The 25500-nt window shown below is 45.3% G+C and overlaps 1 protein-coding gene across 1 annotated transcript; it reads right to left on the bottom strand.

Moving 5' to 3' along the window:
* Positions 1 to 204: 204 nt before the first annotated feature.
* Positions 205 to 6202, bottom strand: LOC124717094 (cuticle protein 6.4-like). The gene is made up of 3 exons (XM_047243799.1): positions 6134 to 6202; positions 2343 to 2630; positions 205 to 422 (listed from the first exon to the last, which is right to left on the bottom strand). The coding sequence occupies exons 1-2, from the start codon at positions 6146 to 6148 to the stop codon at positions 2376 to 2378; spliced, it is 270 nt and encodes an 89-aa protein (XP_047099755.1). The 5' UTR covers positions 6149 to 6202; the 3' UTR covers positions 205 to 422; positions 2343 to 2375.
* Positions 6203 to 25500: the final 19298 nt, after the last annotated feature.

Genomic DNA, 25500 nt, shown 5'->3' with positions numbered 1-25500 from the left:
AGACCGTTAAATTCTAGTTGGCCAATAATGGTGAATAAGGCACATCATACAAATAAAGTACAACCATAGTGGAACCATGCAATTGTGGAACCAAGGTTAACGAAATCTTCTGAAGAACTGGTTACCCATAAAGTAGTTTCAACTAATAAAGGAAATCAGGATGGATTACTTGTTGTAATAATAAGTAACGCTAGAAACACGTAATTTTCTGCTAAGTTTTTTTATTTCTGGGGACTATGTAGGAGGTGTATACTGATTACAGATCTTCAGCTCAAGGAATCGAGCGTGACGTCGACATTGTTTGATCGTAGAACCGATCGAGTGTCTACTCAGGTTGATTCCAGATGACCACTTATTAAGCTCCAGCAAGGCTCAGTTTCTTCCTGAAGTTCAGCATCAGTATGGAAGGGAAGGCGGAGGACCTGTAATAAAACAAAATAGAACCTTAAATTTACAAATAAGAATACTTATTTGAAGTATGTGTACTTATTATTCGCGACGTTTGTTGTATATCACTGGCTATCTGGAAGTCATGAATCGTGGTATTTATAGTCTTCTGGAGCTTGTGAATGGGAGTACCAGGATTTGCGTAGAATCACTTCTTGTGGATTCCTGTGGAGGAGTTTTTTCGTCTCCAAAAAGCAGCCATATGGATAGACAACATGTGTTCCACAATTCTGAAAGGAAGTAAGGGAGCTTTGGGGCCAATGTCCCGTCGACGATGTTGTCCTTAGAAAAGGAGCACAAGTTCGGTTTGGGGAGACACGTCAACCACTCCTGACCCTACAAGCATACTCTGCAAGCCACCCCTGTATGGTGTGTGGCGGAGGGTGCCTTGTAGCACAGCTAGTTAATCCCTTTTCTGTTCCACTCGCAAATGGAGCGAGGGGAAAACGACTGTCTATATGCATCTGCACGAACCCTAATTTCTCTTATTTTGTCTTCGCGGCCTTTATGCGAAATGTACATTACCAGCAGAATAATCGTTCTGCAGTCACCTTCAGATGCTGGTTCTCTAAACTTCCTCTGTGCAGTCCTAACGCATCGACTGTCCACCGACCAGTGCAGCGCCGCGAAACGCCATCAAGAAGGCGCTAACCTGGACGCCAGTGGAAAGAGTGAGCAGTGCCACACCTCCAGGAATACAGAGTTCAGCACCACCTGTCAACACTGATTTAAGCAGCCGTCCATCGCTGGTTGGCCCCCGTTCGGTCGCAGACTTCGAGAGCAACTACTGAGTAATAGGAAGATGATATTTAGCCTGCATTCTGCAAGTAGTAATACTGGCTAAAGCACTTGCAAGTAGGAGGCACAGGGAGGACATAAAGCCATCTCATAACAGAACAGAAGCTCTCCTGACTAAGCCATGTCTCCACAGTATCCTTTCTTTCAGAAGTGCTAGTTCTGCAAGGTTCACAGGAGAGCTTTTGTAAAGTTTGGAAGGTAGGAGACGAGGTACTGGCAGATTTAAAGCTGTGAGTACCTGGCGTGAGTCGTGCTTGGGTAGCTCAGTTGGTAGAGCACTTGCCTGCGAAAGGCAAAGGTCCCGAGTTCGAGTCTCGGTCCAGCACACAGTTTTAATCTGCCAGGAAGTTTCATTATCTTCTTTGTAGATGGGCTACACCTTCCTCAAACTCTACACTAGAGAAAAGTCGACCTACCGATCTTACATGCTCGCTCCATTGCATATCGAATTATGCCCAGATATTTTTAAACTACATAACTGTAACAAGCAGCATACCACTAATACTGCAATCGAATATTATGGTATTGTTTTCCATACTCATTTCCATTAAGTAATATTTGTTCACATTTGGAACAAACACACGAAATAGAAATCTGGTCCAAGTCATTCTGCATCATCTTAAGACACTCAGTATTGTCACTTTCACATAGACTTCAGTGTCATCGCCAAACAGTCACAGCTTGCTGGTCACCCTGTCCCTTAGATTGTTTATGTATATAGAGAACTAGAGAGCCTGTGACACTTCCCTGGGGTACTATTCTCTTGCAGGACAATGAAATGGTTTCTGTTACTTAAAAACTAATCTGTGCTCTTTCAGAGGAATCGCCCACCATTTGCCAGAAGTGATTTGGGAAAATCATGGAAAAGCTAGAGCTACAGTACTTGGCCCTGTGTCTTGAGTACAAATACACTGTCTCGCCTCTGTGCTACCTTGATCAGCCACAACATTATAGAGAGACTGATGTCAGTACTGAGAATGATGTGATGTATCTCCTGAAGTAAATCTGTGGCTTGTATCACGACTGAGGTTACAGTATCAAAATGTGGCGACCGTGATAGGACATAACATATCGCTGGAATATCGATCGGTACTCACCAGGAAAAGTTGAGAATGCTAGGGATGGGCCATCTAGTAGTATCCGTGGTATCCGTAGCCCAGGGCGGGGGCAGCGGCGTATCCCAGTCCGTTGTATCCCAGGCCGCTGTAGCCGTAGTAGCCGGAGGCGTAGGCGGGCACGCCGTAGGCGGAGTAGCCGTTGTACAGTCCGGAGTAGGCCACGGGGGCGGAGTAGCCGAGGCCGGTGGCGTAGGCCAGGCCGCGCTTCTCCTTGGGGGCGGACTCCTCAGCGGCGAAGGCAACAGCCAGCACGCACAGAGCGAGGATCTGCAAAGTTCAGAAATGACGTGTGGTTGATGATGACAGTAAAGAGTGACTCAACTGTGTTCTCAAATGTGAGATGTTTAGCTGTTTATTATAGTGATTACTGTTGTTTACAATCAACCTCTTCTTTTTGCTAGTGTTTACTCCTCCTTAGGTACTGACTCTGTTGTAGTCAAGTTATGGCAATTTTATTTTTAATTTAACTATGCAGCCAGATGCACTTCACATCAGTGTAGTCGTCAGTTAAAGAAAAGAGGGATACATGTGCACCCCCTATCTGTCACTTCCATTGTGAAGAGTACCTGAACCTAAGGGTTCGATTAGAACAACTGAATCTGGCACTTTGATGGTTCATGGTCTGTAGTATTACACAGGGTGGTCCATTGATCGTGACTGGGCCAAATCTCACGAAATAAGCGTCAAACGAAAAAACTACAAAGAACGAAACTTGTCTAGCTTGAATAGGGAAAGCAGATGGCGATATGGTTGGCCCTCTAGATGGCGCTGCTATAGGTCGAACGGATATCAACTGCGTTTTTTTAAATAGGAACCCCCATTTTTTATTACATATTCGTGTAGTACGTAAAGAAATATGAATGTTTCAGTTGGACCACTTTTCTCGCTTTGTGATAGATAGCGCGGTAATAGTCACAAACATATGGCTCACAATTTTAGACGGACAGTTGGTAACAGGTAGGTTTTTTAAACTAAAATACAGAACGTATGTACGTTTTAACATTTTACTTCGATTTTTCCAATGTGATACATGTACCTTTGTGAATTTATCGTTTCTGAGAACGCATGCTGTTACAGCGTGATTACCTGTAAATACCACATTAATGAAATAAATGCTCAAAATGATGTCCGTCAACCTCAATGCATTTGCAATACGTCTAACGACATTCCTCTCAACAGCGAGTGGTTCGCCTTCCGTAATGTTCGCACATGCATTGACAATACTCTGACGCATGTTGTCAGGCGTTGTCGGTTGATCACGATAGCAAATATCCTTCAACTTTCCCCACAGAAAGAAATCCGGGGAAGTCATTTCCGGTGAGCGTGCGGGCCATGGTATGGTGCTTCGACGACCAATCCAACTGTCATGAAATATGCTATTCAATGCCGCTTCAACCGCACGCGAGCTATGTGCCGGACATCCATCATGTTGGAAGTACATCGCCATTCTGTCATGCAGTGAAACATCTTGTAGTAACATCGGTAGAATATTACGTAGGAAATCAGCATACATTGCACCATTTAGATTGCCATCGATAAAATGGGGGCCAATTATCCTTCCTCCCATAATGCGGCACTATACATTAACCCGCCAAGATCGCTGATGTTCCACTTGTCGCAGCCATCGTGGATTTTCCGTTGCGCAATAGTGCATATTATGCCGGTTTACGTTGCCGCTGTTGGTGAATGACGCTTCGTCGCTATATAGAACGCGTGCAAAAAACCTGGCATCATCCCGTAATTTCTCTTGTGCCCAGTGGCAGAACTGTACGCGACGTTCAAAGTCGTCGCCATGCAATTCCTGGTGCATAGAAATATGGTACGGGTGCAGTCGATGTTGATGTAGCATTTTCAACACCGACGTTTTTGAGACTCCCAATTCTCGCGCAATTTGTCTGCTACTGATGTGCAGATTAGCCGCGACAGCAGCTAAAACACGTACTTGGGCATCATCATTTGTTGCTGGGCGTGGTTGATGTTTCACATGTGGCTGAACACTTCCTGTTTCCTTAAAAACCGTAACTATCCGGCGAACGGTCCGGACACTTGGATGATGTCATCCAGGATACAGAGCAGCATACATAGCACATGCCCGTTGGGCATTCTGATCACGATAACCATACAACACGATATCGACCTTTTCCGCAATTGGTAAACGGTCCATTTTAACACGGGTAATGTACCATGAAGCAAATACCGTCAGCATTGGTGGAATGTTACGTGATACCACGTACTTATACGTTTGTGACTATCACAGCGCCATCTATCACAAAGCGGAAAAAGTGGTCCAACTAAAACATTCATAGTTATTTACGTACTACAAGAATATGTAATAAAAAATGGGGGTTCCTATTTTAAAAAACGCAGTTGACATCCGTTTGACCTATGGCAGCGCCATCTAGCGGGCCAACTGTAGCACCATCTGGTTTCCCCCTTCGAGCTAGATGAGTTTCGTTCTTTGTAGTTTTTTCGTTTGACGCTTATTTCGTGAGATATTTGGCCCGGTCACTATCAATGGACCACCCTGTATATTACTGTGTATACGTGATACAGTTATAGGCTGGGGTGGCAAAATGACGCTGTTCAGTTTTGGAACACAACCTACAACCAGTGATGACACTTTCTGCAGGACCTGACCATCATTTTGCAGGACAATGCACTAGCACACACAGCGCAAGCTGTTACTGATTTGCTTGACTGATGGGGCTGCTAAGTGCTATACCACCTACTACACTCCCCTGACTTAATCAGCTAGATTTACAAACTGAAGGAAATACTTCATGGCATTCGCTTCGGAACTGCTACAAATTCGTCGGGCGATAGACCGCGCCGCTCGAACTGTCAACACAACTGGCGCTGCTAAGAGTAACCTACGACTTCCACATCCCTGGCAACGGGTTATGCACAATGCTCGCGGCTACTCTGAAGGTCAGTAAAACTTTGAAACACGTATCTATTTTGTATGAGCTCTAAATAAATAGTTGCCACTATTAAAGTTCCAACCCTCGTAGAAAATAACAGCTGTTCTACGAGACTTTCCTTGGCACTCCCGAGAATACCCTTGTCTCTGATGAACACCCACCGTCCGGGAAATCGTACAGGGTTCTATAATATAAGAAGCCTTCGAGCCACTCGCACATCTGAAAAGCTATACGTTAGTTAACAGAGTGGAGTGTGGCACCGTGTTAAACGATTTCCGAATGGATCTCTGCATATCGTACGTGAAAAGGACAGGATGAGTTTCGCACAAGTGATGCTTCCTAAATTCGTTCTGATTTGTGGACATTAGCTTCTGTGTCTCAAGGGAATGTATTATATTCGAACTTGGAATGTTCTCAAGAATTCTGCAGCAAACCGATGTTAACGATGTTGGTCTATATGTTTCTTGGTCAGTCCTTAACTTACATTTTTCTATATTCAGAGTAACCCGCGATGCATCACAACAAACAGAAATTCTACACAAGTCATACTGTACCCTGCTGGAGCCCCCGAACGACTGTAGCTTGCCACACGCTTCACTGTCTTGGGCAGACAGTCGCAGACTGCTGCAAACCCCCCCCCCCCCCCCCCCACCTATCAGTCAGATCGTTTGTGTGTGTGGAGAACAAAGAGGCGTCCTCCCACGCTTTGCGCTTTGCACTGGGCCACTCCTGACTATACCTTCGAGGCAAACTGTTTTCCCAGACATAACAGCAGAACTTTTTTATCAACATGCAAATGGGAGTGTGGAGACACTCCACAGTGTACTGTACATGAGAATGTTAACTTACCAAGTACTTGAACATGATTGTGGTGTGTGTATACCGGCTTCGGCTGTCGTCGCTGAAGATGATGCCCAAGTGACGGATCCTGCGGTATATATAGTGGTGGCGTACCAACCACCAAGGTCGCGAAGATGCCACGCCCAGGGCGAAACGTCACCAGTTGTGAGTGTGATGGTGGGGGCGGGGAGTTGTGGGGGTGGAGGCGAGGCGGCCAGACCGCTGTGTCCTGACAGGCGTGTCCCTGTGTGTGTGTGTGTGTGTGTGGGCGCTTCACATCTGCTGCTTTCCGACACGCCGCTAACCTGTTCCGTGAAGGATACCTTAATTAATGGAGGCAAATGCTTGCTTTCTTTTTTTTTTGGGCTCCTTTCTTAATAGCGGAGCGACCGCGTAAATTGGTCAGCCTCAGAAGCTTATGGAGCTGACCGCCGTTTCAGGTTTGGATTTACGGTTCTATGGCTCTGACACACCAGCTCTCAACATTAGCGCCTCCGTCAAAGTGGATTTTACGACCGAGGACTGATAGGCGGCTAGTGTACATTCAAGAGGCACATTGCGATGGAGGATTCTACGCTGCTGGCCGTTTAAACTGCGCATCAAAAAGGCCAGTCAGTAAGTTATTGTCTGTCTACAGGACTTGTTAAGGAATCTGGGGAATACAGGCTGCGAAATTTAGAACAAAGAGCTGCCAATTCTAACCGACAGTATGGCCATCCCTCTTCTTGTCCCTTGGCGCCGTCTGCAAATCGTGATAGGTCGATAACGAGTCAGAGTTTAGTCTGAAGCTTGTGCTATATCTTACCAATGCCTGAAGCACATAAGCTCACTCGTTTAGTAGGAAAGACTAAGTACACTGAAGCGCCAAAGAAACTGGTATAGGCATCCATATTGAAATTCAGGGATATGTAAACAAGCAAAACACGGCGCTGCGGTTGGCAACGACTTTATATGAGGAAAAGTGTCTGGCACAGTTGTTAGATCGGTAACTGCTGCTAAAATGGCAGGTTATCAACATTTAAGTGAGTTTGAACGTGGTGTTATAGTCGGCGCACGAGCGACGGATCACGACATCTCCGAGGTAGCGATGAAGTGGGGATTTTCCCGTACGACCATTTTACGAATGTACCGCGAATATCAGAAATCCGGTAAAACATCTAATCTCCGACACCGCTGCAGCCGGAAAAAGATTCTGCAAGAATGGGACCAACGACGAATAAAGAGAATCGTTCAACGTGACAGAAGTGCAACCCTTCCGCAAATTGGTGCCGATTCCAATGCTATGCCATCAACAAGTGTCAGCATGCCAACCATTCAACGAAACATCATCGATATGGGCTTTCGGAGTCGAAGGCCCACTCGTGTACCCTTGATGACTGCACAAAGCCTTACGCCTCCCATGGGCCCGTGGACACCGACTTTGGACTGTTGATAGCTGGAGTGAGATGGGACCCCTGACACGTCTAGGTACGACACGTACGTAAGCATCCTGTCTGATCACCTGCATCCATTCGTGCCCATTGTGCATTCCGACCGGCTTGGGCAGTTCCAGCAGGACAATGCGACACCCCACACGTGCAGAATTGCTACAGAGTGGCTCCAGGAACAGTCTTCTGCATTTAAACATTTCTGCTTGCCACCAGACTCCCCTAGACATCAACATTATTGAGAATATCTGGGTTGCCTTGCAACGTGCTGTTCAGAAGAGATCTCCATCCTCTCATAGTCTTACAGATTTATGGACAGTAGTGCAGGACTCATGGTGTCAGTTCCCTCCAGCACTACTTCAGACGTTATTCGAGTCCATTCCAGTCCTGTTGCGGCACTTCTGCGTGGTCGCGGGCCCCCTACACGATATTAGGCAGGAGTACCAGTTTCTTTGACTCTTCAGTCTACACTGTAGTGGTCAATATAAAGGCCGTTTCAAAGTAAAACAATGTGTAGGTGACGTAATTGCGTAGACTTCCGCGGCCACAGTCAGTCGACATCAAAGTTTTCTGGGTGTGGTACCGCATCAAAATGTATAAAAGTACTGCTGCTGGAGAAAAGTCAACGTTTCGGTCACGGTTACAGCGACCTTCTTCTGGGGCTGGCAGAAACGTTGGTTTTCCTCTAGCAGCAGTACTTTTACACATTTTGATGCGGTAGCATACCCAGAAAACTTTGACGTCGAATGTCAAGACGAATATAAAGGGTGTTTCAGTCTTTGCATCAAATGTCTACGGATGGTAGATCATGCCGTCGGCCGCAGCTCGTGTTACAGAAGAAATGCTCGCTGACGCTTTCCATGAGGCCAGGGGTCTTTTATTGAACTCGACGGCCCTGGGACGTCGGAGTTTCCTAGAACTAGTAGTGTCTACTAACCACTTTCAATGAACAGCTGGAACTGAAAAGCGAAGATATATACTGAAAATTTCTGTGATATATTGTTACAAAAGTAATAGTCGTCATGGAGGCAAACCTTTGGCGTTTTCTCGTATTCTTTTGATAGCTGTCTGTTCTTAACATTATTTATAAATATTAAATGTTGTCATTGTATTTTTATTATACATGCAAATGTATTATAAAAACCGTAAGTATCTGGTTGTATGATACGTTGAGGGAGTCTACAATTAAAGTTCCAGTTTCAAAACTCTGTAGAAAGAGAACCACTGCTCTTAATGACGTCATATTTGAAGAGCACGCTAGTGACACAGCGGGAAACGTCACGAGTAAAAATTTAAAGAAAATTTTATCAATGGATGGCTGCATGCGTCTGAATGTAAATGGAGTCGCCTAGAAATGGCAGATGAATCGCAATTCGACGGCTGTGGTTGGAGTGGCATACACCATCCGTACTGTTCAATGTGCAAGACTGCAAAAGTTCGGCAGTCAACAGTGGTGGGACTGTTAGTGAGGTAAACCCACCCACTACGGCGAGGTCGTACCACATCCGGTGGGAAAAATCGGTTTTCAATTGTCCTGAAGCCAATAATGCATAAAACCGAAATAATATCGTATTGTAACTGTCACGAGACGGGCGCAAGACTTGTTCATTATGTTGTCCACCGTTTACTGACACAAATTAAAAATCTAGAAATTGCATGTTTCACATCGGATCGGAGTGTCTTTGGACTCACGTTCAGAATGCGTTCGTAATTGAAGCACTGAACACAGCAGCTTTCAGAACAAAGCACTCTGGACGGCCAGGCTGCAGGGAAATGACGGCTGAAAATTCTAGCATTTTCGAAATGCCTCTGCAGCAGGCGCTTCACTGGCTGTGCAATGTGCAGAGGATCGCCATCTTGCATAAAAATTATCCCACCCGTACATCCACGCTGCTGAAGGAAAGACGTTGGTAGGAAAAATATTTTCATAGCGTGCACCAGTGACGGTACAGGTAACATGACCCGCAGGGTTCATCTCCTCGAAAAATTACGGCCGTCAAATCGCACCAAACAGTCATCTTTGGAGAATGAAGTGGTACCGGTTGATGTGCGTGTGGATTTTCCCCTGCCCATATTCTGCAATTCTGCGCATTGACATGTAAATCGGCCAAAATCTGTAGCGCATGACAATAACGTCTTTCTATCCTGGGCTCAACATCTCGCTGAGCAGGAGGGATGCTGACGTACTGAAGTGAAGCCATGCAGACATATTCATGTTTGTGGTACGAGAATCACCATTGGGCGTCCGTGGCAGTTCAGAACTGATTATAGCCTGGAGCAAATTTTGTAGGATCAAAAGAACCTTGTACGATAGGGGCCAACCAAGTAAGACGGTAGAGTTGATTAGACAATGACTTCATTTTAGATAGCATCGGGTCTGCTCTGACCAGCATCCTGGTTTATTAAAAAATGAGGTCAAGTAACACCTTAAGCTGCTACTCAATTTATTCTTTATCGTGTGGCCAGTTTCGGTCAAAATTCATTATCCAACATCTGTTGTACACAAGTCGAGGATGCAAAAACTATCAGGTGAAAAGGAAATTTGTAAACTGTAATAAAAGTACTAGGGCCAACGGCCTTGTAGCAGTGGTAACACCGGTTGTCATCAGATCACCGAACTTAAGCGCTGCCGGGCTGTGCTAGCACTTGGATGGGTGACCACCCGGTCTGCCGAGCGCTGTTGGCAAGTGGGATGCACTCCGCCCTTATCTAAATCTACATTTATACTCCGCAAGCCACCAAACGGTGTGTGGCGGAGGGCATTTTACGTGCCACTGTCATTACCTCCCTTTCCTGTTCCAGTCGCGTATGGTTCGCGGGAAGAACGACTGCCGGAAAGCCTCCGTGCACGCTCGAATCTCTCTAATTTTACATTCGTGATCTCCTCGGCAGGTATAAGTAGGGGGAAGCAATATATTCGATACCTCATCCAGAAACGCACCCTCTCGAAACCTGGACAGCAAGCTACACCGCGATGCAGAGCGCCTCTCTTGCAGAGTCTGCCACTTGCGTTTGCTAAACATCTCCGTAACACTATCACACTTACCAAATAACCCTGTGACGAAACGCGCCGCTCTTCTTTGGATCTTCTCTATCTCCTCTGTCAACCCGACCTGGCACGGATACTCAAGCATAGGTCGAATGAGTGTTCTGTAAGCCACCTCCTTTGTTGATGGACTACATTTTCTAAGGACTCTCCCAATGAATCTCAACCTGGCACCCGCCTTACCAACAATTATTTTTATATGATCATTCCACTTCAAATCGTTCCGCACGCATACTCCCAAATATTTTACGGAAGTAACTGCTATGAACGCTGTTCTTCCCTGGTGCAAGTCGCAAGTGGGGCGGCCATCTTTATACTGATACTGCGACGGCATGTGTGCATCTGCACTATACTACCCCCTACAGGTCATTCTGCTCGGTGTTTGTAGCACGCATACCAACTTCCACCACCATACTCACCAGACCTTGCCCCAAGTGATTTCCATATGTTTGGACCACTCAAAGAAGCAAAGGGAGGAAAGAAGTTCCGTTCTGATGAAGAGGTACGCCACGTGGTGCGTGAGTGGTTGGGCGGACTACCTAAAGAATTTTTTTCTAAAGGAATATATCCACTTTGTAAGCGCTGGAGGACTTGCATTGAGTGTGGGGGAGATTATGTTGAAAAGTGATACAATTTTGCACCAGTTCCGTACAATAAATAATATTTAAAAAAATATTTACGGTTTTCATTTGACTCACCCTCGTATATAAATCGTATGGCGTCTAGTATTTCTGTTTGTTGATGACACTAGCTTGGCAGTAAAAGATGCTGATTGCAACTTTGACATTGTTTATGGCTAGTAGTTAATAAACTAACACTAAATCACAGTAAGACTCAGTTTTTGCAATTTCTAACACGCAATTCAAGAAAATGCGACGTTTTAATTTCACAGAATGGCCATATATCTAGGTGATTAGACAAATAGTAAACTGTCGTGGAAAGCCCACGTTCAGGATCTTGTTCAAAGACTTAATTTTGGCATTTTTACTATTCGAACGGTATCTGAAGTAAGTGATACTCAACCGAAAAGTAGTCTACTTTGCTTATTTTCATTCGTTTATGAACTATGGTATAATATTTTGTGGTAACTCTTCCTATTATCAAATTGTATTTTTGGCTCAGAAACGGGTGGTTCGGACAAGTGGTGTTAAGTCTGGGAACCTCTTGTCGACCCCTGTTCATTAGTCTGGGTATTCCGTTATTGGACTCTCAATATATATATTCTTTACTGCCGTTTCTTGTTAACAATATCAGACAATATCAGCTCATTCCCAAGAACTAGCAGTTTTCACTCAGTTAATACTATGCAGAAATCCAATGTGCACGTGGACAGTACTTCCTTGACTGTTGTGCAGAAGGGTGTGCAGTGTACTGCTGCATCCATTTTCAATAAGCTACCACAATAATTCAAAAATTTTAGCGGTAATGCACGTGCTTTCAAATCGAAAGTGAAGAGTTTTCTCATTGGTCACCCCTTCTATTCTGTCGAGGAGCTCTTTGAAAAATTTATCTGATTCCCGTATATTGTTGATTGCGTTTACATAAACTTATGGCTTGTCTTTTTTGGTTCATTAGCATTTTATTTTATCTGTTATTACTTTTATATTGTAATTTCATGTACTGAGACGTTCATGACCATGGAGTTTTGCTCCTCAATTTGGTCCTACAGAAGTTGTTGTTGTTGTGGTCTTCAGTCCTGAGACTGGTTTGATGCAGCTCTCCATGCTACTCCATCCTGTGCAAGCTTCTTCATCTCCCAGTACCTACTGCAGCCTACATCCTTCTGAATCTGCTTAGTGTATTCATCTCTTGGTCTCCCTCTACGATTTGTACCCTCCACGCTGCCCTCCAAAACTAAATTAGTGATCCCCTGATGCCTCAGAACATGTCCTACCAACCGATCCCTTCTTCTAGTCAAGTTGTGCTACAAAAATCTCTTCTCCCCAATCCTATTCAATACCTCCTCATTAGTTATGTGATCTACCCATTTAATCTTCAGCATTCTTCTGTAGCACCACATTTCGAAAGCTTCTATTCTCTTCTTGTCTAAAGTATTTATCGTCCATGTTTCATAGCAAAACTCCTTTACTACTTTAAGTGTCTCATTTCCTAATCTAATTCCCTCAGCATCACCCGACTTAATTCTACTACATTCCATTATCCTCGTTTTGCTTTTGTTGATGTTCATCTTATATCCTCCCTTCAAGATACTGTCCATTCCGTTCAACTGCTCTTCCAAGTCTTTTGCTGTCTCTGACAGAATTACAATGTCATCGGCAAACCTCAAAGTTTTTATTTCTTCTCCATGGATTTTAATACCTACTCCGAACTTTTCTCTTGTTTCCTTCACTGCTTGCTCAATATACAGATTGAATAACATCGGGGAGAGGCTACAACCCTGTCTCACTCCCTTCCCAACCACTGCTCTACTTTCATGTCCCTCGACTCTTATAACTGCCATCTGGTTTCTGTACAAATTGTAAATAGCCTTTCGCTCCCTGTATTTTACCCCTGCCACCTTCAGAATTTGAAAGAGAGTGTTCCAGTCAACATTGTCAAAAGCTTTCTCTAAGTCTACAAATGCTAGAAACGTTGATTTGCCTTTCCTTAATCTAGCTTCTAAGATAAGTCGTAGGGTCAGTATTGCCCCACGTGTTCCAATATTTTTACGGAATCCAAACTGATCCTCCCCGAAGTCGGCTTCCACTAGTTTTTCCATTCGTCTGTGAAGAATTCGTGTTAGTATTTTGCAGCAGTGACTTATTAAACTGACAGTTCGGTAATTTTCACATCTGTCAACACCTGCTTTCTTTGAGATTGGAATTATTAAATTCTTCTTGAAGTCTGAGGGTAATTCACCTGTCTCATACATCTTGCTCACGAGATGGTAGAGTTTTGTCAGGACTGGCTCTCCCAAGGCCGTCAGTAGTTCTAAGGGAATGTTGTCTATTCCCCGGGCCTTGTTTCGACTCAGGTCTTTCAGTGCTCTGTCAAACTCTTCACGCAGAATCATATCTCCCATTTCATCTTCATCTACATCCATTTCCATAATATTGTCCTCAAGTACATCGCCCTTGTATAGACCCTCTACATACTCCTTTCACCTTTCTGCTTTCCCTTTCCCTACAGAAGTAGACGTGTAAAATAAGAAATAAAATAAAACATGTCTGCTCTTCTTACTCATTCAGATGCAATGACACAGCGAAGTACACGGGAAAGAGCTTGCGGGATATGCAAAAGAGCAGATGTCTGAGAGCAACTGATTGCTGGATCTAAATCACGGCTTCCAGTTTTTCTCCTGATGGGCAGTTCTCCTCTTCATTAAGAAGGATCAATTTTTCGCCAGTCTTATGAATATATCCTGCGCCAGTGTCATTTTTCCCAGTGTTTACTATTTCGATCTCTATCATTCTACAGATCGGATCGGAGAATCGTGAGATCACTTGATAGGGTAGGCAGCTTAGAGAATTTAAAAAGCGAAATGTGTAGTATAAAATGGCAACTAGTGAAGTGCGATGGCGGGAAAGAAACAGGACTTGTGATCAGCAGGAAACGGAGTACGTTTGATGCAGGAGTAGGTCTAATAAAGATCAAAAACACAGGAATGCAGGTAAGCTACTACAAAGATAAAATTATCTTAGATACAAAGCCAACACCCTCTGAAGTAGTGCAAGTTGGTATGCTTTCTAGCTCCACAGATTATGAAAAGATTGAAACAATACATGATGAGACTTTAAAAAAAATTAATTGTGGTGAGGGAATGGAATTCAGTAGTAGGAAAAGTGGTGAAAGGAGAATAGATGGAGAATGTGGACCGGGGAAAAGGAATGAAAGAGGAATCTAGCAGATATCGCAAATTATCATCGCTAACACTTGATTTAAGCTTCATGAAAGGAGGCTGTATAAGTGGAAGAGACCAGGTGGCATAGGGAGCTTTCAGATAAATTATGTAATGGTAAGACAGAAATTCCAGAACCAGATTGTAACCTGCAAGACATTTCCAGTGGCAGATGTTGACTCTGACCACAATTTATTGATTATGAAGTGCATATTATAAACGTAGAAATTGCAGAGAGACAGAGAATTAAGGAGAGTAGACCTCGATAAGTAGAAAGTGTTGTGTCCTGCCTACTCGTCGAATACGGGGGGCCTAGGAAACCTGCTTTCTCGGATTGCTAGACAACAATTCAAGAAAATCGTATTAATGTATTTTTATTACAATAAGATAAATTACAGCACTTTGAGAATTTACAATGGTATGACGTAATCAATGGGCGACAGACAAAATAAGAAAATCTCTTCAGCATACACAACTGCTAATAGAAGCGAAAAAATACAGTTCCCAAGCCGCTGCTGTAGAGCTCGTAGAACGGCTAGTCTTCAACTGCGCCTCGGCCTTTTATTTTAATTTATTTAATTTTTTTGTGGAATGTTGAAATACAGCTTCACCGGTAGATCACGGTCTTATTGTCTTGGTGGATAGCAAAACTGTTTCATTCGACAATGATGTCATTCCAAAGACATCAATAGAATGCACGTTGAAGGTGTGGCGGTGGGACTTGAATTCCCATACCACCCTCCAACGGTGGAAGTGGGGCGCGGCCAGGCGCAGCGGCGCTTATGTTCTCTTCCCCTAGAGGCCGCTGTTGTCTCGGTGTCGTCCTAGAGAGGGGTCGGTCAGCGTGCAATTGGCCGATGTCTTCTACATCTACACTCCTGGAAATTGAAATAAGAACACCGTGAATTCATTGTCCCAGGAAGGGGAAACTTTATTGACACATTCCTGGGGTCAGATACATCACATGATCACACTGACAGAACCACAGGCACATAGACACAGGCAACAGAGCATGCACAATGTCGGCACTAGTACAGTGTATATCCACCTTTCGCAGCAATGCACGCTGCTATTCTCCCATGGAGACGATCGTAGAGATGCTGGATGTAGTCCTGTGGAACGGCTTGCCATGCCATTTCCACCTGGCGCCTCAGTTGGACCAGCGTTCGTGCTGGACGTGCAGACCGCGTGAGACGACGCTTCATCCAGTCCCAAACATGCTCAATGGGGGACAGATCCGGAGATCTTGCTGGCCAGGGTAGTTGACTTACACCTTCTAGAGCACGTTGGGTGGCACGGGGTACATGCGGACGTGCATTGTCCTGTTGGAACAGCAAGTTCCCTTGCCGGTCTAGGAATGGTAGAACGATGGGTTCGATGACGGTTTGGATGTACCGTGCACTATTCAGTGTCCCCTCGACGATCACCAGTGGTGTACGGCCAGTGTAGGAGATCGCTCCCCACACCATGATGCCGGGTGTTGGCCCTGTGTGCCTCGGTCGTATGCAGTCCTGATTGTGGCGCTCACCTGCACGGCGCCAAACACGCATACGACCATCATTGGCACCAAGGCAGAAGCGACTCTCATCGCTGAAGACGACACGTCTCCATTCGTCCCTCCATTCACGCCTGTCGCGACACCACTGGATGCGGGCTGCACGATGTTGGGGCGTGAGCGGAAGACGGCCTAACGGTGTGCGGGACCGTAGCCCAGCTTCATGGAGACGGTTGCGAATGGTCCTCGCCGATACCCCAGGAGCAACAGTGTCCCTAATTTGCTGGGAAGTGGCGGCGCGGTCCCCTGCGGCACTGCGTAGGATCCTACGGTCTTGGCGTGCATCCGTGCGACGCTGCGGTCCGGTCCCAGGTCGACGGGCACGTGCACCTTCCGCCGACCACTGGCGACAACATCGATGTACTGTGGAGACATCACGCCCCACGTGTTGAGCAATTCGGCGGTACGTCCACCCGGCCTCCCGCATGCCCACTATACGCCCTCGCTCAAAGTCCGTCAACTGCACGTACGGTTCACGTCCACGCTGTCGCGGCATGCTACCAGTGTTAAAGACTGCGATGGAGCTCCGTATGCCACGGCAAACTGGCTGACAGTGACGGCGGCGGTGCACAAATGCTGCGCAGCTAGCGCCATTCGACGGCCAACACCGCGGTTCCTGGTGTGTCCGCTGTGCCGTGCGTTTGATCATTGCTTGTACAGCCCTCTCGCAGTGTCCGGAGCAAGTATGGTGGGTCTGACACACCGGTGTCAATGTGTTCTTTTTTTCATTTCCAGGAGTGTACATTTATACTCCGCAAGCCACCCAACGGTGTGTGGCGGAGGGCATTTTACATGCCACAGTTATTACCTCCCTTTCCTGTTCCAGTCGCGTATGGTTCGCGGGAAGAACGACTGTCTGAAAGCCCCCGTGCGCGCTCGAATCTCTCTAATTTTACATTCGTGATCTCCTCGGGAGGTATAAGTAGGGGGAAGCAATATATTCGATACCTCATCTAGAAACGCACCCTCTCGAAACCTGGACAGCAAGCTACACCACGATGCAGAGCACATCTCTTGCAGAGTCTGCCACTTGAGTTTGCTAAACATCTCCGTAACGCTATCACGCTTAGCAAATAACCCTGTGAAGAAACGCGCCGCTCTTCTTTGGATCTTCTCTATCTCCTCCGTCAATCCGACCTGCTACGGATGCCCCTCTGATGAGCAATACTCAAGTATAGGTCGAACGAAGCCACCCCCTTTGTTGATGGTCTCTCCCAACGAATCTCAACCTGGCACCCACTTTACCAACAATTAATTTTATATGATCATCCCACTTCAAATCGTTCCGCACGCATACTCCCGGATATTTTACAGAAGTAACGGCTACCAGTGTTTGTTCCGCTATCATATAAACATCCAATAAAGGATCCTTCTTTCTATGTACTCGCAATACATTACATTTGTCTATGTTAAGGGTCAGTTGCCACTCCCTGCACCAAGTGCCTATCCGCTGCAGATCTTCCTGGTTCAAATGGCTCTGAGCACTATGGGACTTAACTTCTAAGGGCTTGAGTCCCCTAGAATTTAGAACTACTTAAACCTAACTAACCTAAGGACGACACACGCATCCATGCCCCAGGCAGGATTCGAACCTGCGACCGTAGCGGTCACGCGGTTCCAGACTGTAGCGCCTAGAACCGCTCGGCCACTCTGGCCGGCCGATCTTCCTGCATTTCGCTGCAATTTTCTAATGCTGCAACTTCTCTGTATACTAGAGCATCATCCGCGAAAAGCCGCATGGAACTTCCGACACTATCTGCTAGGTGATTTATGTATATTGTGGCACGCCAGAGGTTACTTTAACGTCTGTAGACGTCTCTCCATTGAGAACAACATGCTGTGTTCTGTTTCCTAAAAACTCTTCAATCCAATCACACAGCTGGTCTGATATTCCGTAGGCTCTTACTTTGTTTATCAGGCGACAGTGCGGAACTGTATCGAACGCCTTCCGGAAGTAAAGGAAAATGGCATCTACCTGGGAGCGTGTATCTAATATTTTCTTGGTCTCATGAACAAATAAAGCGAGTTGGGCCTCACACGATCGCTGTTTCCGGAATCCATGTTGATTCCTACAGAGCATATTCTGGGTTTCCAGAAATGACAATACGCGAGCAAAAAACATGTTCTAAAATTCTACAGCAGATCGATGTCAGAGATATAGGCCTATAGTCTTGCGCATCTGCTCGACGACCCTTCTTGAAGACTGGGACTACTTATGCTCTTTTCCAATCATTTGGGACCTTCCGTTCCTCTAGAGACTTGCGGTACACGGCTGTTAGAAGGGGGGGGGGGGCAAGTTCTTTCGCGTACTCTGTGTAGAATCGAATTGGTATCCCGTCAGGTCCAGTGGACTTTCCTCTGTTGAGTGATTCCAGTTGCTTTTCTATTCCTTGGACACTTATTTCGATGTCAGCCATTTTTTCGTTTGTGCGAGGATTTAGAGAAGGAACTGCAGTGCGGTCTTCCTCTGTGAAACAGCTTTGGAAAAAGGTGTTTTGTATTTCAGCTTTACGCGTGTCATCGTCTGTTTCAGTGCCATTATCATCCCAGAGTGTCTGGATATGCTGTTTCGATCCACTTACTGATTTAACGTAAGACCAGAACTTCCTATCATTTTCTGTCAAGTCGGTACATAGAATTTTACTTTCGAATTCACTGAACGCTTCTTCACAGCCCTCTCTGTTCTGGCGTTCCTGACCGCCTTCCGGCGCTTGACTTTCACGCCGGAACAGAAACAATCGTAGGTTGTCAAGAGTCTCAAAGGGAGTATTAGGCAACGATTGACCAGCCGGGGGAACGAATACAAGATGAATGGGTACCTTGGAAAAATGAGCTGATGAGGTCACCAGAGGAACAATTAGACAAAAAGATCAGGCCTAGCAGGTGTCCTTGAGTAACGTATGAGACATCAAATGTAAACGTAGAGAGAAGAAATATAAAAAATATCGTAAACGGTTTAGACCAAAGAAAATACAAACACCTAAAAATGAAACTGTTAGAAAGTGGAAAATGGCGAAGAAGAAATGGATGGAGGACAAATTCAAAGCTCAACGAAAATGCCACGTATAGAAAAATTGAAGAGAGGTTTGGAGAAAAGGGACACAACTACACTACCGGTCATTAAAGTTGCTACACCAAGAAGAAACGCAGATGATAAACGGGTATTCATTGGACAAATATATTATACTAGAACTAACATGTGATTACATTTTCGCGCAATTTGGGTGCATAGATCCTGAGAAATCAGTACTCAGAACAACCACCTCTGGCCGTAATAACGGCCTTGATACGCCCGGGCATTGAGTCAAACAGAGCTTGGATGGCGTGTACAGGTACAGCTGCCCATGTAGCTTCAACACGATACCACAGTTCATCAAGAGTAGTGACTGGCGTATTGTGACGAGCCAGTTGCTCGGCCACCATTGACCACACGTTTTCAATTGGTGAGAGATCTCGAGAATGTGCTGGCCAGGACAGCATTCGAACATTTTCTGTATACAAAAGCCCCCTTACAGGACATGAAACATGCAGTCGTGCATTATCCTGCTGAAATGTAAGGTTTCGCAGGGATCAAATGAAGGGTAGAGCCACAGGTCGTAACACATCTGAAATGTAACGTCCACTGTTCAAAGTGCCGTCAATGCGAACGAGAGGTGACCGAGACGTGTAACCAATGGCACCCCATACCATCACGCCGGGTGATACGCCAGTATGGCGATCACGAATACACGCTTCCAATGTGCGTTCACCGCGATGTCGCCAAACACGGATGCGACCATCATGATGCTGCAAACAAAACCTGGATTCATCCGAAAAAATGACGTTTTGCCATTCGTGCATCCAGGTTCGTCGTTGAGTACACCATCGCAGGCGCTCCTGTCTGTGATGCAGCGTCAAGGGTAACCGCAGCCATGGTCTCCGAGCTGGTAGTCCATGCTGCTGCAAACGTCATCGAACTGTTCGTGCAGATCTGTTGATTCAGGGATCGAGACGTGGCTGCACGATCCGTTACAGCCGTGTGGATAAGATGCCTGTCATTTCGACTGATAGTGGTACGAGGCCGTTGGAATCCAGCACGGCGTTGCGTATTACCCTGCTTAACACACCGATTCCATATTCTGCCAACAGTCATTGGATCTCGACCAACGCGATCAGGAATGTCGCGATACGATAAACCGCAATCGCGATAGGCTACAATCCGACCTTTATCAAAGTCGGGAACGTGATGGTACGCATTTCTCCTCCTTACACGAGGCATCACAACAACGTTTCACCAGGCAACGCCGGTCAATTGCTGTTTGTGTATGAGAAAACGGTTGGAAACTTTCCTCATGTCAGCACGTTGTAGGTGTCGCCACCGGCGCCAACCTTGTGAGAATGCTCTGAAAATCTAATCATTTGCATATCACAGCAACTTCTTCCTGTCGGTTAAATTTCGCGTCTGTAGCACGTCATCTTAGTGGTGTAGCAATTTTAATGGCCACTGGTGTATGAATATTAAGAGCTGAGATAGCAGGCCAGTGATAGGCAAAGGTAGGGAAGCTGAAAGATGGAAGAATATATAGAAGGGCTCTACAAGGAAAATGAACTTGAAAGCAGTGTTACAGAAAGAGAAGAGGAAGCAGATGAAGATGGCATATAGAATACTGCCAGAAAAACCTGACAGGGCACTGAAATAAAGCCCCTGGAGTAGATGGCAGGATTATTGAGGCTGTCGGGAGAGCCAGCCATGATAAAACTATTCCATCTGGTGTGCAGGATATATGAGTCAGGCGAAATACTCTCAGACTTCAAGGAAGAACATAATAATTGATACTCCAAAGAAGACAGTTCTTGTCAGGTGTGAATATCAGCGAATCATCAGTTTAATAAGTCAAAGTAACAAAACACTGACGCGAATTCCATACAGGGGAATGGAAAAAATGGCTGAAGTCGAAATCGGGGGAGATCAGTTTGGGTTCCGGAGGAATGTAGGAACACGCGAAGCAATATTGACCCTGTAACTTGCGTTAGAAGATAGGTTAAAGAGAGGGAAATCTACGTTTGTAAAGTTTGTAAATTTAGAGGAAGGTTTTGACAATGTTGGCTGAAATATACTCTTTGAAATTCTGGAAATGTCATGGACAAAATACAGGGAGTGACAGGTTATATACAGCTTGTACAGAAACCAGGTTATACTTACAACAGTTGGACATGACAGGAAGTAATAACTGACATATAAGTGAGACGGAGTTATAGCCTACTTCCAGTGTTATTCAATCTGTAAACTGAGCGATCAGTGAAGGAAATTTTGAAAGGACTTAAAGTTCATTGAGAGTAAATGAAAATTTAGATGATTTACCGATGGCATCGTAATTCTGTCAAAGACGGCAAATGACTTGAAAGGAAAATTGAACGGAGTGAATAGTGTCTTGAAAGGAGGTTGTACGAGGAATATCAGTAAAAGTTACACAAAGTTAACGGAATGCACACGAATTAAACCAGGTATGCTGAGGGAATTAGGTTAGGAAACACCCGAAGAAGTAGATGAATTTTGTTATTTGGGCAGTAAAATGGCGGAAGATGGGTGCAGTAAAGGGATATAAAATGTACTGCCTATAGCACGGAAAGCGCTTCTATAAAAGAGAAATCTATTGTAATCGAAAACAAAAAATAAACCGGAAATGAGTGTATGGCATCGTTGGCCGGAAGGCCCAGATTCGGTGAAGTTCGGCAGCAAAGTGCAGGTCTTATTTCATTCGACGCCACATTAGGCGACTTGTGGGCTGATGATGACGATGAAATGATGAACGAGGACAACACAACACGCAGTCCCCGAGCGGCGAAAATCTCCAACCCCGCCAGGGATCGAACCCGGGCCAGCTTGCATGGGAGGCTAGCACGATACCACCCACCTAAGCAGACGGACATCGAAAATAAAGTTTTGTGTTTGGAATATATTTGTTTGCTTTATAACATGGTCATAGAAGAAGAAAATAGAAGTTTTTGGATATGGTATACAGAAAAATACTGATGATTAGATGGATGTATCCGATAATCAATGAAGACGTACATAATCGAATTGTGAAGAACTGAAGTTTATTTCACAGTTTTACAGATGGAAGGGATCGGTTGAAACGACAAATTCCAAGGCATTAACGAATTTTCGATTTAGTAATGGAGGGCAGTGTGGTGGTTAAAATCTGTAAAGGGAGACCAAGAAATCAAGAAATGAAGAGGCTTGCACAGGACAGAGTAGCTTGGAGAGCTGCATCAAACTAATCTTCGGAATGAAGACCGCAACGTAAACAATTATGTGTAGCTCAAATTTCAGTGGCAGTGGTTGCATTGGCCTGTATACACTGAGGTGACAAAAGACATTGGGCACATACACAGTACATACACAGATGAGATTAACATCGAGTAAACAAGGTATAATATGGCAGTGCATTGGCGGAGCTGACGGTAATTTCGAAGAATGATTGCCTATCTAATGGGCGCGCACCTAACGATGTAGGCCTATATCGAACCGGCGCCTTGACGTCGACGATACGACTCTGGTGGTTTGAGCTATGGATATTGTTTAGTGAGTTGCCAGGGGAGCATAGTTCATCGTTTTTGGTCGTAATAGCAATGTGTCAAAGCATTGCAGTTTCGAGTGCCGATAGTCTCACACGACGAAATCTAATTCCTAGGTTATGTAGAGTGAAATGTTGTTTCAAATTTTGTCGGGACTTCGTATTGCTTCCAAACGAGGGTAGCAGGAATGTCATGGACTCAACGGATGCTGACTTTCCTTTGCAATTGTCCTGCGCCTAGTGTCACAGGAGAACATCTATAAGAAAGAACGAAGAGTTTGACGGTCCCAAGTTATCCATCGAGAAGAGAATCATTTTAGTTCCTTTTGGATAAGAGACTATACGCTACTAAGCCACAGGTTATGAACCAGAATTATCCACGAACACTGTGTGCAACTACTACTGTTTCTGCCGAGAGGTTCCTTACGTCATAGTTACGAACGAGAGTGTTCTAATGGGTTGACAAAAGAAGGTTGTCCAAATAGACGAATCGCATGTAGCTACTAGCAAATATCAGAGCGGACGACCGTAGAAAAGTGAAGTTGAACAAATCTGCGTATTTGGCGGTATTAAAAGAGAATCCAGTAATTGCTATATAGTTCGAGTTTATTCAAGGGGGTACCAAACTTTAGTCTCTCTGATAAAGGCCTTTTGTTTCCAAGCACGAAAGTGATAACAGACGGATTTAAAATCAAACAAGACTTTACAGAAAGAAGGATTTCAACATGGATTTGTCAAACATTCTGTTGAATTTGTGTCATCGGATGATCTACCTGTTCGCACACAGAACATCGAACGCTTACAGTAATCCGTGAAATCGTCGATAAAAAGAGAGGGCTGCCCAGGAGATAGGGATCATCCGCTCCAATACCTATATTTTCAAAACTTGAGGTTGCGTGGGAAAATTGACCCTCCTGATACTCTCCCAATATTTCTGACTGACATAGCAGGAGTGTAACCACGTTATGGGAGAAATAACGATTGCTTGGCGGGGGAGGCGCAACACGAGGAAAAGTGCATGAGGAAGATGTGCTAACGAGTAGAGTGACTAAGTTACATTTAATTGTAACTTAGTAAAAGTTCGTTTTTTGTCGTTCCTCTAGTGAAAAAGGTGAACAGTAGTCCCAAGTCGTGCTGCCAGAGTCGTATGGTCGACTTCGAGTCGCTAGTTCTATGTATATCACGACGGGAATTAACCGCCCTTAAACACGGAGTGGTTCAAATGGCTCTGAGCACTATGGAACTTAACTTCTAAAGTCATCAGTCCCTTAGAACTTAGAACTACTTAAACCTAACTAACCTAAGGACATCACACACATCCATGCCCGAGGCAGGATTCGAACCTGCGACCGTAGCGGTCACGCGGTTCCTGACTGTAGCGCCTAGAACTGCTCGGCCACCCCGGCCAGCAAACACGGAGTTGGTGGAGCTAGACGCATGGGACATTCCACTTCGGAAATCGTTAGGGAATTCAGTATTCCGAGATCCACAGCATTAGAAAATTGCAGTGAAATGCAGGAAGATCTGCAGCGGATAGGCACTTGGTGTAGGGAGTGGCAACTGACCCTTAACATAGACAAATGTAATTTATTGCGAATACGTAGAAAGAAGGATCCTTTATGATTATATGGTAGCGGAACAAACATTGGTAACAGTTACTTCTGTAAAATATCGGGGAGTATGCGTACGGAACGATTTGAAGTGGAATGGTCATATAAAATTAGTTGTTGGTAAGGCGTGTGCCAGGTTGAGAGTCATTGGGAGAGTCCTTAGAAAATGTAGTCCATCAACAAAGGAGGTGGCTTACAAAACACTCGTTCGGCCTATACTTGAGTATTGATCAGTGTGGGATCCGTACCAGGTCGGGTTGACGGAGGAGATAGAGAAGATCCAAAGAAGAGCGGTGCGTTTCGACACAGGGTTATTTGGTAAGCGTGATAGCGTTACGGAGATGTTTAGCAAACTCAAGTGGCAGACTCTGGAAGAGAGGCGCTCTGCATCGCGATGTAGCTCGCTGTCCAGGTTTCGAGAGGGTTCGTTTCTGGATGAGGTATCGAATACATTGCTTTCTCCTACTTATACCTGCCGAGGAGATCACGAATGTAAAATTAGAGAGATTCGAGCGTGCACGGAGGCTTTCAGACAGTCGTTCTTCCCGCGAACCATACGCGACTGGAACAGGAAAGGGAAGTAATGACAGCGGCACGTAAAGTGCCCTCCGCCACACGCCGTTGGGTGGCTTGCGGAGTATAAATGTAGATGTAGATGTAGAAGAGTGTGCCGGGAGTACCAAATTTCAGGCATTACCTCTCACCACGGACAACGCAAGGGCCGACGGCCTTCACTTAACGACCGAGAGCGGCGTCGTTTGCATTGAGTTGTCAATGCTAACAGACAAGCAACGATGAGTGAAAAAACCGCCAGACATCAACGGGGGGACGTACGACAAACGTATCTATTAGGACAGTGTGGTGTTAATGGGCTACGCCAAAAGAGGACCGATGAGAATGCCCTTGCTAGGAGCATAACATCGCCTGCAGCCCCTTTCCTGGACTGGGTGACATACCGGTTGAACTCTAGATTACTGCAAACTGTGGCCTTATCAGATGAGTCACGGTTTCAGTTGGTAAGAGCTGATGGTAGGGTTCGTGTGCGTCGTAGCCCCCACGAACCCATGGGCCCAAGTTGTCAGCAAGCCACTGCGCATGCTGGTGGTGGCTCGATAATGGTGTAGGCTGCCTTTACATGGAATGGAGTGAGTCATCTGGTCCGACTGAACCGATGAGTGACTGGAAATTCTTATGTTCGGCTACATGGAGACATTTGTAGCCATTCATGGTCTTCCAAAACCACGATGGAATTTTTGTGGGTGACAATGAGCCATGCCACAGGCCACAATTGTTAGCGATTGGTACGGCTATAGCGGCAGTAAGGCTCAATATTTGTGGAGAGG

Source organism: Schistocerca piceifrons, chromosome 9 (assembly GCF_021461385.2).
Source record: "Schistocerca piceifrons isolate TAMUIC-IGC-003096 chromosome 9, iqSchPice1.1, whole genome shotgun sequence".
Lineage (NCBI taxonomy): Eukaryota > Metazoa > Arthropoda > Insecta > Orthoptera > Acrididae > Schistocerca > Schistocerca piceifrons.
The sequence above is the reverse complement of the archived record's forward strand: the minus strand, read 5'-3'. Positions and strand labels throughout refer to the sequence as shown.